A 12469-nucleotide genomic window follows, 5' to 3' on the forward strand; every position below is an offset into this window, starting at 1 on the left:
GGCAGAGGCCTTGCTGCTCCTGCCGTGGTTTTATGGCTGGGTTGCTGGCAATAGGGTTTGATAAGTGAACTGGAGGAGCAGAGCCCGGGTCTCTGTAATACACGACTGCTGAGGTCACTGTCCGGGTAGCGAGGGGAAACAATTCTACTTCTGGTCACAGCCAGTTGCGACAGCATCTTAGCTAACTGACTGAAGGCAGTGGAGTTCTTTTACCGTCGGTCACAGCTGGAAATAAGCTCGTACATATAAGGCCAGGGCCAACTTTTAACACGACTCTCGTCAAGGATGTGAGGCCAATAAACTGACCTCCTGCACCTTGCACCACACGTTACAGAATACGATTCTAAACACCTCCTCGGAGTTTCTCATTTCAGCAAAGAAAAGGACAGACGGTCGCACAGAGGAGTCAATTGGTGGCCGCTGCAGCAACCTTACAAAACCAAATGACCCAGCAACAACGGACGAGGGCAGGAGTTTTCCTGCTTCTCCTGCTCTGCCCACCAGTCTACCTTGCTTGATCCTTGCAAGAAGGCAGCGCTGGCCTTACTGGACCCTCTCTGGACACCTAACCATGGGCCAAGCACCATGCACACCCCCGCAGGATCATGCTGCTATCACTCCTCATGGTGTTCCCAAAACTGCATCTCAGCAAACTGCACTGGAGCAAACTGTGGGAGAAGGCAGGGTGCGTGGCAGTGTGACAGGAGGATGGGGAGGGGTTAAAGCATCAACACCTGACCCCACAATGGGTAGGTCAAATGGAAAATCTGAAAGGGAAAAGAAATGCAGCTGGTGAATCTCTGCACCGGGCTTGTGAGGCCCCTGGCCGTGCTAGGGGCTGGGCAGTGGCACGGAACAGTGCAGAGCAAGTTGCCTCAGGACCTTTCCTCGCTGGGCTGGGGGAGGCCCTGGTGAGTGCGTGCCAGGGTACCAGCTGGTGCAGGATGCCCTGGGAATGGCCAGCAGCTCTGGAAGAACATTTTCCAGGACAGAAGCAAAAGGGAAGCCCTCCGCCTTTCCCTAGTGACAAGCTAGAACCAGCTTGTCAAGCCCTGTGTCCTTATTCTGCCTCCAGCAGCAGCCCATAGTGCTGTGCTGAATGAGGGGCAGTCTACTTCCTCCCCGCCCCAGCCCCTCCCTCCCCAGGAGCTAATGGATGCATTAAAGAGGGGAACCAGCGCAGGTGGCCCGAGACGTACAGACGAATTCCGGGTGGCTGGCCGGCCCCTGCTGGTTTACCTCTGCCATGTGTCTTGGCCTCGATGATCTCACTGATCCGGCCAGCCCCCACGCTGTTCTTAGCTGCCAGCTTCACCTTGTACCACGTGCCGCACTTGAGGCTGTCCAGCTTGAACGAGCGCTCGGTGGAGCTGATGAACACGTCCTTCCACTCCTCGCTGTTGTCCACCGAGTACTGCAGCACAAAGCCTGTGGGGGAGAGGGGCAGGGGCTGTTAGCACTCAAGATCTAGAGGCAGTTGGGGAGAAGGGGACAGAGCACAACCTCCTCTCCAAGGGGGAAGGACTGGTCAAAGAAGCCCTGGCTGTGCAGGTCTATTGTGCTCTGAATCTGTGCATCCAAGCAAGCAGGCCTCAATCCCGCCCGTCTGAAGGTAGGCGACTCTCAGCCCCATTGTACAGATGGATACACTGAGGCAGGGCTGGCTGAGGAGCCAGATTTGCAGCGTCTTTAGGTAACGCTGTGGAAGGTGTTGCATTAACTGCCTGTGCAAAGTACAAGGTTAGCCACTTTAACGTGCAGTTACCCAGCCTGCCCAGGCACTGCCAGCGGGCGTATGGTTCAGGTTTGTATGCTTCACATGCTCCAAATTCACAGGAAAATCTGGTTCTAAGTTACTTGCCCAATATTGCACAGCCAGTCAGCAGCAGAGTCCTCCAGAGAACCCACAAGTCCAGAGCCCTAGCCCACTGTTTTAGACTAAGGGTATGTCTACACGGCAGTTTCAACTCAGGCTTGAGCCTAACCCTGCTTCCATCTACACACAAATCACGCTAACCCAGACCCCAGGACCCCACAGGGACGGAGGGTCAAAGCCTGAGTCAAGCCGAGACCCTGGGTTCAAGCCTTATTGCTTTGCAGTGTAGATGCAGCCTCCCCATGACTCGTGTTCTGGGAATCCACCAAAAGTATCCCACAATCCCACAGGGCGACTTTCTGTGTCCTCTGGATGGTCAAGTTTTGTGGACAGTCAAGTTTTCCCACATTGCACCACGAACAAAGGGATAGAGTGGCCACATTCTGGAAGGGCGCTAGGAAGTCTGGGATATGGGTGGTTGGACTTGGGCCTGCATAATGCAGTGCAGATCCTGGAATCCCAGGTTGGGATCCAGGGTTCAACAATTCCTAGCCTGGGGTTACAAATGAGTGTAGACACTCAAGCCCTAGGTTAACAAACCCAGGGTCTGCTAACTTGAGTTCTGCTGCAGAGGGCTTACCTTACAGGGTAGACCGATCCTACAAGCTCCCTACTCCTTGGTTTGGGCTCAGAGCAGACAATTGTAAAGTGCAACCCACCCCTGCCGCCAGGTGGTACTCTGCAGTTCCAGGAGCTGAAGCAGCCAGATGAACAGACTCCAAAAAGGCAGGGGGAAAATAATCTTTATGCATCTATAACGAATGCAGAGGAGAACAATTCCCACAGCTCCCCCTTTGCCTCCCCGCAATGCAGAGTGACACAGCCCTGGGATTGCATGAGGCTGCTAGCAGTGGGAGCCTGATACACAGCAGGAACCCAGATCAAAGCGGCTCAACACCAACCATGCATAAGGGCCCACCTGCATAATACTAAAAGCTGACCAGCCGAGGGCACCAGCACGGCTGCAGTCTGGGTACTGCTCCGCCCCACCAGTGCGTGTGTGGGGAGGGACTGCGCTAATGGCTCCACCCCGGCCACGCATCTCCAGACCCATCCCGGGGGAGAGGGGTTCATTAAATCCCCAGCAGGAGGCTCTGAAATGACAGCGGTGGAAGGCAAAGGCCTCTGCCAGATTCTGCTGCCGGCCCTGCCAAGGTGCCCGTCTCGAGGGCAGAGTGGGGAGCGCCATCTCTGTGACTGTCCTCCGCCAGTCCGTGCTGATTGCAAGGGGGTTTTCAGTGGGGCCAGATCCCAGCTGGGACCTTGCCAGACCCCTTGCACACCGCCCCCCGAGGCACCTTCTGAGGGGAGCTCTCAGCCACCAACTTGCAGTTTCTCATCCCAAATAAAATCAGGCCGGTGTTAGCCACCGCTCCGCCCCCGCCCCCCCTTTGCCAAACCAGCAGCCATGCAGCGCTAGGGGGGAGCGTGACCCCGCAGACTAACCCAGAACACTGCACTCCACAGCCTCTCCTACCCCCCTTTGGGCCAGGCCTGGAAGGAGCCCTGATTTACAATTTAAATCCAGCTCTGCCTCCCCGCACATTAAACATGTCTTCCTGCCTAATTTCATACATATGAATGGGGATGGAAATGGAGCCCTCTTTTCTTAGAGTATTAAAATGGAGCTGGAACGAGGGGGGAGATTTCCCCCCCTTTATTATTGATATTAGCGCCGGGGTTTGAAGCTGGCTCGCTTGGCGGCTACAGAGTCTGTGGGCAGGAAAATCCACCTCTCTCAGCCAGCACCAAATCCCTCCACAGACATGCGGGTGCGTTGGGGCATCTGCCGTCTGGATTGGTGTGTGGGGAGAAAGCTACTGACCCCACAGCTGTCTGAGCAGGATACTGGGGAAAAGGCAGGAGAAGGGAGTTTCCAGATTAAAAGGCATGGGGCCAAAGCCTGCACTGGAATATACAGGTCATGGACTCTGCAGCCCGTCACAGTCACAGTTCTCCAGCGCCCAGCTCTGGCCCAGTGGGACTGTGGCCAACTAGGAATGTTGAACGCACACACACACACGCCCCCTCCACCCTGCAATTCCCGTCATGGTGCAGGACCCAGTTTCAGCACAGCTGTGGGGACTGGAGGTGGGGAGATGGGGCCTGATCCATGGTCTGGAATGACACTAGAGGTTTGGGCCTTTCCAGGGTCCAAAACCAATATGAAAATGTGGTCTGCTCCCACGTGTCCTGTGAGCTGAACCACGCCAGGGCTGCCATGTTGCAAGCGGGTCCCCCACAACCCAGTGAGAGACTTGTGGCGTGGAGGGCCCCCGGCCAAAAGGAGGCAGGGAACTTCAGCACTGTTTCCGTAGGTGAGGGGGCAGTGTGAAGACTGGATGGGGGGAGAAGGGATTCTCAAATGTCAGAGCCAGCACTGAGCTGCCATGCTGGAGATACAGCTTCAGATTCCACCCCCTGCCTCCAGCTCTCCTTGGGAGAAGGGCCACAGTGGGAGGGCAATGCCAGAGGACAGAAACAACCACAGCTCTTGAGGATAATGGGCTTCCTGTCCCATGTTCCCCAGTGGGTTGTGGGGCAGGGCTGGGATACAGAGATCACTCAGTACAAAGCAAGGTGCACAGTTCTGGTGCAAGGCGAGGCATAACACTGCCCTATCACCCAGCCCCAGCATGCCTGCAGCTTTCCTTGGGGTCTGCTGCCCCCTCCCCCACAGGGTTCACAGTCTGTACACAGCATCCCCTTTGGGCCCTAGCCTCTGCACCTCGGTCCTCCCAACCCTGATCGCTCTCCAAACTACCGCCTTGGGGAAGGCGCATGCCCGCACCTGACAGCCTGGTCTGGCCCCTTCAGCAGATGCCTCTGCCGGGCACTAGCAATTCTGGGGACTCCCATGGCTCCGGTCTCCCCGGCTCTTTCAAGCATCCTGCCTTTCGATCTCGCTCCCTGGGGCACGGAGCGTCCTACCTGGCACCATCAATAGCATTTTCACCAATTACTTGTTTCCGCATCAGAGTTCGGTGAGTGGGGAATGTGATTGATTGGAGTGAGGCTATAAAAGGAAAGCCAGAATTAACTGGCTCCCTTGGGAAGCTGCTAGGAAGTTGCTTCTGTCATTGAATGCTGCCTCCTTTCACATGATTAAGAGTATTAGGAAACACACCGGGGCCTAGATGAATAAACCTGTTACACTCCCATCAACAACATGTCTCAAAATGGCTCTCGGGGCTTTATTGGGGAGTGAGGCAGGCTCGTATACACACAAAGAAGCAGTTGTTACACTTCAGTGAGGTGATTATTATTCTGAGCCGATCCCCTTGCAATCCCAGAATACGCACAACAAAGAATCACCTGTCAAATGCCTAACGCATAATCTATTCCAGCAAGGCTCAAAGGCCTCACTTCCATAGGTGTGTCACGCAAGATTCCCAAACAAATGACTTGCTCACACACACACACACTACTGCTGCTTTAACTGTAGGCTTCTCTACACAGAGAAATTGCCCTGTCTAGCTATAGTGGAATAATGACACTGTTACAGTTTGAGCCAGCATAACCCTGTAGTTTAGAACAGAGTGTCCCGTGCACACAAGCCCTGTGTTATGATTCTGTTTACACACAGAGCAAACACACATTCCCAGTCTGAAGGATTTATTTCAGAGTTGGAGAACTACAAAACGAGATTAACACACGTCCCTAAGAGAGAGAGCACAGTGTCGTTCTCTCCTCTGATAGTCTGCACTGAACTGAATGCTTAGGGTGACCAGACAGCAAATGTAAAAAATCGGGACAGGGGGTGGAAGGGGTAATAGGATCCTATATAAGAAAACGACCCAAAAATCAGGACTGTCCCTATAAAAATCGAGACATCTGGTCACCCTATGAACGCTAAATGTCTGCCAGTCTCTGCAGATTTTAAGATGTGGTGCAGAGAAATCTCCAGGCTCGCTTTGCAAAGTGCCTGAGTGGGTGCTCTTATTTCTGCATCCTCTGATAACAGTCGGTGTGTGCAGGAGTCATTGGTTTAGGGACTACATTCAGCTTGGTCACCATTATGTAGGGTGCAGTAGCAAAGCGGAGACCCACCTATGGGGTGCCTCCTGCTGGTCATCTTGGAATTAGCTCTTTTCCAGCTTCAGAGCACCCTCTGCTGCCAGTGTCTCGCCTGCCTCAGGCCCCATGTCCCTCCCGGACCCTGGTGCCCCTTTACCTCAGGGTTCTGCCCCAGCAGTGCCCCCACTCTCTGGGTCTCCTCTCCCAGGGGAATAACCAATCCTCTAAACCCACCTTGCCTCAGTGGCTACTGCCAGTCATGATCTAACCCCTGCTCACTGGGGCAGACTGCAGCCTGTAATGGTCACTCATCACTGGCAATGCGGGGGAGGAGGAGGGAGGACCAGATGCCTCTGCCTATTCCCAGGCTGCACTTCTGTAGCCCCAGTACCTTCTTTAGGCCTTGCACAAGGCCTGCAGCCTGGGGCGTTACCAGGCTGGAGCTCCCCAGCTCCTCTTGCCTTTCCCCAAGCACCGCTCTACCTCAGGTACCCTGCTCAGCTCCTCCCAGGCAGCCAGGCCCTTCTCTCTCCAGAGAGAGAGAGAGAGAGAGAGAGAGAGAGACTCCCCTCTGCCTTCTGGCCCACAGCCCTTTTATCAGGGCCAGCTGGGCCCTGATTGGCATGGCCCCAGCTGTGGCTGCTTCCCTAATCAGCCTACCTTGGCTGCTCTTAACCCCTGTTCTCTAGGAGTGGGGCAGGACACAAATTCTTGGGACCCAAGGTGGGGTATTTCAGATCACATTCATTTCATAGGCAGGGACTGAAATGCTGTTTTGTTTGCTCAACGGGAGCTCTTTGATGTTACAATGGAGCCAAGTATCTTAATGAGTAAAACCTATAACTCCCAGGATGGACTGCAGATTCCTAGGGCTCAATGAACTTCGTGCATGGCTACTGTAGTTCTCTCTAATGGGAATCTGACATGTGGCTATTGGATTCCCGCCTTAGGAACTTTTGTCTCAGTTACTTTGGTGAGAGAACCTACGGACAAAGGAACATTTGCTGTGTCAGGTAATGCAGGACTGTGCTTGACTTCACAGATGTTTTCACGGTGATCTAAGATGTTGAATTTATAGCTGAATGATCGTATACAGGACCGATACATATAATACACACACTCATCTCAACTAAACACAGTACACAGTTACAGTTGTTGTTAGACACTCAAAAGAGCGAGGAAAGTCAAAAGGTGGCAGCTGGTGTACCTGACGCATCATGAGTATAGGGTTCACGTCACTGTCTTCCTGCAATGAGGAAGACTTACTGTTGCCGTGGGATTCATAACTTGGAATGTCTTGACTTTTTTTATATATGCAAATCTCAACCTTCGTGTTGCACTGACAGGTTTATTTATTTTTGCATTTACTTCGCTCATTCTTAAACAAAAATAGAACAGGAAGAGAGGCCCACGTTTGTGCAAATGTGCGTCATGAGCCAAATGAACGAATATTCAAATGAACGTAGTAATGTTCAATTGGACACTCTCAGACGCCTGTGTGATTTGACTGTCGGACAATATTTGATCTCAACGCCCATTTCACACCAGACTTCCGTCCTGCCACTTCCAGACCAGCTCCATCAGATGGTGCTGTCTCCCCCTGCAAAGCCAACACCAAGGAGCTTTGCAGAGGGAAGAGCCCGGGACGGGGGATTTCATCAAGCTGTGCACTCCTGTTCTAAAGGCTCACGCCACGATTCGCCAGGACAAGACACCTGGCCTTTAGTTATTTATTGATTTTTTATATGCAGCATGTTTTTAATATTTCTAATCCAATTATAACCAAATGTATCAACAGAGTCCGCTGAAGTGAAAGGCTGCTGGCTGGGGAGATTTGCTTGTAATTACTTTCATGCTTTTAAATTAATTGTAAGTGAGGTTTCTATTCCCCCCCCACCCCCAGTCTGCAGCTGTTTCAACATATAATTCATTAGATGAATCAGAGCAGAAAGGAGGCTTTGGAAAGCCAGGAAATTCCTAGAGCTCTCTAGCCGTCCAAGATCTGCTGGGAAGGGTAGAGGGAGGCAGGAGATGAGCCCTAGTCACTCAGGGTCCAAGCTTCGTAGACACCAGGTAGCTACAAGAGATCTCCCAGGCAGCCAGAAATAGCAATTAGCAGCTTGGCTTTTGCAAGCCACTTCAGTCCCAGGATCTTGTAAAAACATGTAACAAGCCAATTAATTGAGACTTGCAGCCCCCCTGCAAGGTTGGGAAGCATCACTCTTACAGATGGGGAAAGCAAGGCACACAGACTAAATAATTTACTCACCCAGCAGGTCAGTGGCAGAGCTGGAAGTAAAAGCCAGGAGTCCTCCTGGCTCCCAGTTCTTAGCCCTAAGCCATAGACTAACGTTCCTTCTCAGAGCCAGGAACAGAACGAGTCCTGACTCGCCGTTCCCATCCTCTAACCACTAGACTACATTCACCTCCTGAAGTTGGGTGTAGAACCAGGAGTCCTGACCCTCGATTCTCAGCTCCAAGAGTGGACCATGCGCTCTTCCCAAACTGAACCAAGCTTCTGCCTACTGCCAAACATGGCCTTTTTACATCTCTGCTGCAAACTGAGGAACTCTGGGCTTTGTGTCAGGGCATGGCAGTGTGAATGACATGGCATCTCCAGCCTTCTTCTCGAGCAGCAACTGACCACCATGGGAGCCACGCAAGGATCTCCTTCAAAATAAGGATGCATGCCATTGCACCTTCCGTGACAAACTCATCATTCATCCTCAGAAGGCCAGTCAGGATCTCCAGAAGCTAAGCCCTAATGTGATAGCATCTGCAGCTTCAAAGCCATGAGGCCTTCCCTCTTTGAGGCTATGTGCCTCCACCTGGCTTTGCTGCCCCAGGGGCGAAGCAGACCCAGCTACTCACACATGGCAGTCCCCCCCCAGAAAATTTAGCAATATCAAGCTCAGACACAGGATCTGCCATCTCCCCAGCCCCTTCCTGAGAAGGGCATGCAGAATCCCCAGAATTTATGCCACTGCCTCTCCTCCCTTGGCCTCGGCTGTGGAGCACAAGCCGTGCAGAGCAGAAAGAGGGAATCTCAGCACCTTAAACCTGGGCTCTCAATATCACAGCCCTACAGCTGTCCAGCCACACAGAGCTCATGATGCTCTCCAGTCCCTTCCCCATCTCACCTCTGATGGAGCTGCCGCCGTTGTCCCCAGGAATCCAGGCCAACGTGATGGATGAAGCTGAGGTTTTAGATACAGTCAAGCGTGGCTGGTCTGGGGGAACTAGATCAAACAGCATAAAGTCACTGAGCCCATTTCACACTGGAATCAGAGCCAGGCATCTGCACCTTTATAGGGTTAATTTCAAATACAAGCCCCGTGCCCATGGATGACCTTTGAGCACTGAGCCCCGTGTGCCCAGGGATGGCCCTCTATCCTTTCATCTAGTTGGGAAGAGACATGCAGCTTCATCACAGTGTGGAGAAAAATCTAATGTTTGGATCTTTGAGGTACAGATTTTGGGGGCAGTTTACAAGGTGTTCAGCAAAACCTAACATGGAGGCAAATTTTTGCATGAGAGTTTTTTTAATTCAATGTTTCGGACACCCCCTAGCAACCCAGACAGCAGCCATGGTTTAATGCACAAGACCTGAGAGTAAGACGGTCCTGAAACAGAAAACAAAATAATCCTGTCTCACCTCCCTGCTCCAGAGTGAGTGAAAAGTGAAGTGTAACACAACAGCATCACTAGCAACAGGTCAACTGGACCCCACCCTCCCAGTGCACACAACTTCATGGCTTCATTAGCATCAACGTAGGGAGGGAAATGCCGGCGGCTCTCACAGAGGCATCACACTGATGTAACTCCATAGACTCCAGGGCGGCTCAGCTGGATGGATGCACCAGGCTAGGTGAGACCAGAACCAGTGCATAGCTACATTGCTAGTGTGGGCACTTTCATGGGGCGAAGCGGTGTTTGGATGGGCTTGTGGAAAGCAATTCTCAGGCCCAATGACAAAACTCATTTAATTGTAAAACAAAACTTGACTCGTGACAAAGTGTGATTGGCTTCGGGCAACAGTAGTTTATATAAAAGGGAAGGCTGCCAAATCAGGGACCAAACAACTGCATGTAACTTAAGTGGCCAATCACAGAGCTCCAACAACTAATCCCAAGCTCTGATGAGCTGAACGAACAACTCCAGAGGCCGAGATGCGTCTACAGAAAATCTCTGTCCAGCCATTTCCAGAAACAAGCAGATTCGTAATGATGGGCCAAGCGGACAAAGGCAGCGCATGGCCGAGCACGCCAGGCTGGGTATCCCGGCACAGCCCTTACCTTGCACCAGCAGGTTAATGATGATGGTATCAAAGCCCCATGTGTTGGTAGCAGTGCAGGTGTAATACCCAGAATCCTCGGCTTTCACCGAGCGCAGGACCAGCGTGCCGTTGGCCTGGATCAGCCGGTGTCCGTCCACTGCCACTGGGATGGCAGAATCCTCGCTGCAAGGAACGAGAAATGCCAGCAGCTTATCAGTGTAAATCCCTACTCGTGCCTCCCAGCAGCAAGAAGCTCCCAGCGCCTACGGATGGGGCTCCAGAGCGTGTTGCCCCAGGAGCCCAAGAGCCGCCCAGATGGCGTGTAGCACTGCCTGGCTGCTCTTCCATTCCACAGGCCAACGGCCAGGCAGTGCCCCCAAACAAAAGGTCAGCTTCCCAGGGAACAAGGACCTCTGGAGCTTTTCCCCTTTGCCACCTCTCTGCCACAGGGATCAGGGCTCCTCCCGAGAGGCTGCACGGCGGGGAAAAGGTAGGCTTTAGTCACCTGTCCTTTGTCCATTTAATGGCAGGGGCCGGCTCCCCAACTGAATTGCATGGCAGCCTCACATCCTTCATCCACGGAGTGGTGACGGTGCCGCCAAAGGAGATGATCTTGGCTGGGGCTGTGGGGAGAAGGGAATGTCAGTCTGGCTGGACGGGCCACGCACACACAGCCTGCCTATCCCACCAGTGCAGAGCCCACCCTGCTGCACTGGGAGCTGAGATTCACCACCTTTGCTGATGACGCAGAACCTGCTCCGAGTGGATTAGCCAGATGGATTAGCCAGCGCTTCGTGAGGTGCTGGCTATGGCGAGTCCTGGAGACAAGGGGCCGACCCAGAGCCAGCACCAGGGCACATGTCAAACCCGAGCCTGAATCCAGACATGCAGTGGGCCCCCCGCCTCTACACTGAGCCAAACCTAAATGCCAGATGACCTCCCCCACCCCACCCAGGACTCTGTTACCCAGAGAGAGACCCAGCTCCCCTCCAATCAGCCCCACTGCCCCCATCCCATCTATCCACCCCACCCCACAGGCCCTGCCGCACCTTTCCCAGCAGGCTCAATGGTGACCTTTTCACTGATGTTGCCACGTCCCGCCGAGGTCACGGCCGCCACCCACAACATGTACTGCTGCCCGCGGTTGAGGTGGGCGATGCGGTAGAAGAGTTGCTCGGGGCTGGTCTCGTACTCGCTGGGGGCCTGGCAGGGGAAGGAGGGGATGCAGCTGGTTAACCAGGACAAGGTGAACCCCCTTTCATGCACCTCTTCCTGCCCAGGCTTTGATGCAGCCACCAACCCCGCCCCACCCCCAGTACAGCCATACTAGTCATAACAACAGTCTGGGCACCCTAACCCCTGCTCGGACTAGTCCTGACTTTAAGGGACCCCCTCAGATTATCCTTGTGCGACGGCCACCATCTCGGCTGACCCCAGGATCAGACAGGGACCCGCAGAGCTGAACGCTGGAGCTTTTGCTAATGAGCACAGACTCCACGGCTGGGGTGGAGCAAGCCACAGGGATTGGGCACAGAGGGATGACCTGTAATACACCTACATTTAGGGACTGGGCAGGCAGGCCCTCCAGGGAGGGCTATTTGCCAGGGAAGTTTCCCAAAAAAGTGGTGGACGCTCCAGCATTTGGGGTATTTTTAATCTAGATTAAGCAAATTGTTATATGTTATTATTTATTACAGTGTCTTCACTATCTTTGAAGGGAAAGCCACATGGGGTGGGGACAAGGGGTTCGGAGTGTGGGAGGTGGCCCAGGTTAGGGCAGGGGGTGGGGTGTGGGGTCTGGCTGGGGATGAGGCATTTGCGGTGTGGGAGGGACTCAGGGCTAGGGCAGAGTGTCGGGATGTGGGGGTGAGGGCTGCGGGGTGGGGCTGGGGATGAGGGGTTCAGGAGGGGGCTCAGAGCTGGGGCAGAGGGTTGGAATGTGGCGGGGGGGGTGAGGGGCTTGGCTGGGGCTGCGGGCTCGGCTGGGGCTGCGGGCTCTGAGGTGGGGGCAAGGATGAGGAGTTTGGGGTGCAGGCAGGCTGCCCCGGGGCTGGGGCCAGAGAACTCCCCCCAGCCCTCTCCCTGCCAGCTGCAGCAGCTAGCTCCGGGGAAAGGGCCTCTCTCCCCCCTGCTGGCAGCAGGGAGCTCTGGGGCCGGGGGAGAGACCCACAGCATCCCTGCAAGCCCCAACTTGCTCCCCCCTCCCCCAACCTTTATCCTCTTCAGGTCCCTGCTGTGTGGCTATTTATAGGGAACTTAGCGCACGTTGGGTCGATGGGAGCCGCCACTGGCTTGCGGCC

The 12469-nt window shown here is 54.0% G+C and overlaps 1 protein-coding gene across 1 annotated transcript in view; it reads right to left on the reverse strand.

Annotated features, from left to right (window-relative positions):
* DSCAML1 (DS cell adhesion molecule like 1) overlaps positions 1-12469 on the reverse strand; it is a 366671-nt gene that overhangs the window by 24600 nt on the left and 329602 nt on the right. The window contains exons 21-25 of the mRNA XM_077839967.1: positions 11219-11372; positions 10675-10792; positions 10189-10352; positions 9034-9132; positions 1240-1428 (exon numbers count right to left, since the gene is read on the reverse strand). Coding sequence (XP_077696093.1) covers positions 1240-1428; positions 9034-9132; positions 10189-10352; positions 10675-10792; positions 11219-11372 — 724 coding nt within the window. The remainder of the gene's footprint in view (positions 1-1239; positions 1429-9033; positions 9133-10188; positions 10353-10674; positions 10793-11218; positions 11373-12469) is intronic.

The sequence above is a fragment of the Eretmochelys imbricata genome, chromosome 22, assembly GCF_965152235.1.
Source record: "Eretmochelys imbricata isolate rEreImb1 chromosome 22, rEreImb1.hap1, whole genome shotgun sequence".
Classification (NCBI taxonomy): domain Eukaryota; kingdom Metazoa; phylum Chordata; order Testudines; family Cheloniidae; genus Eretmochelys; species Eretmochelys imbricata.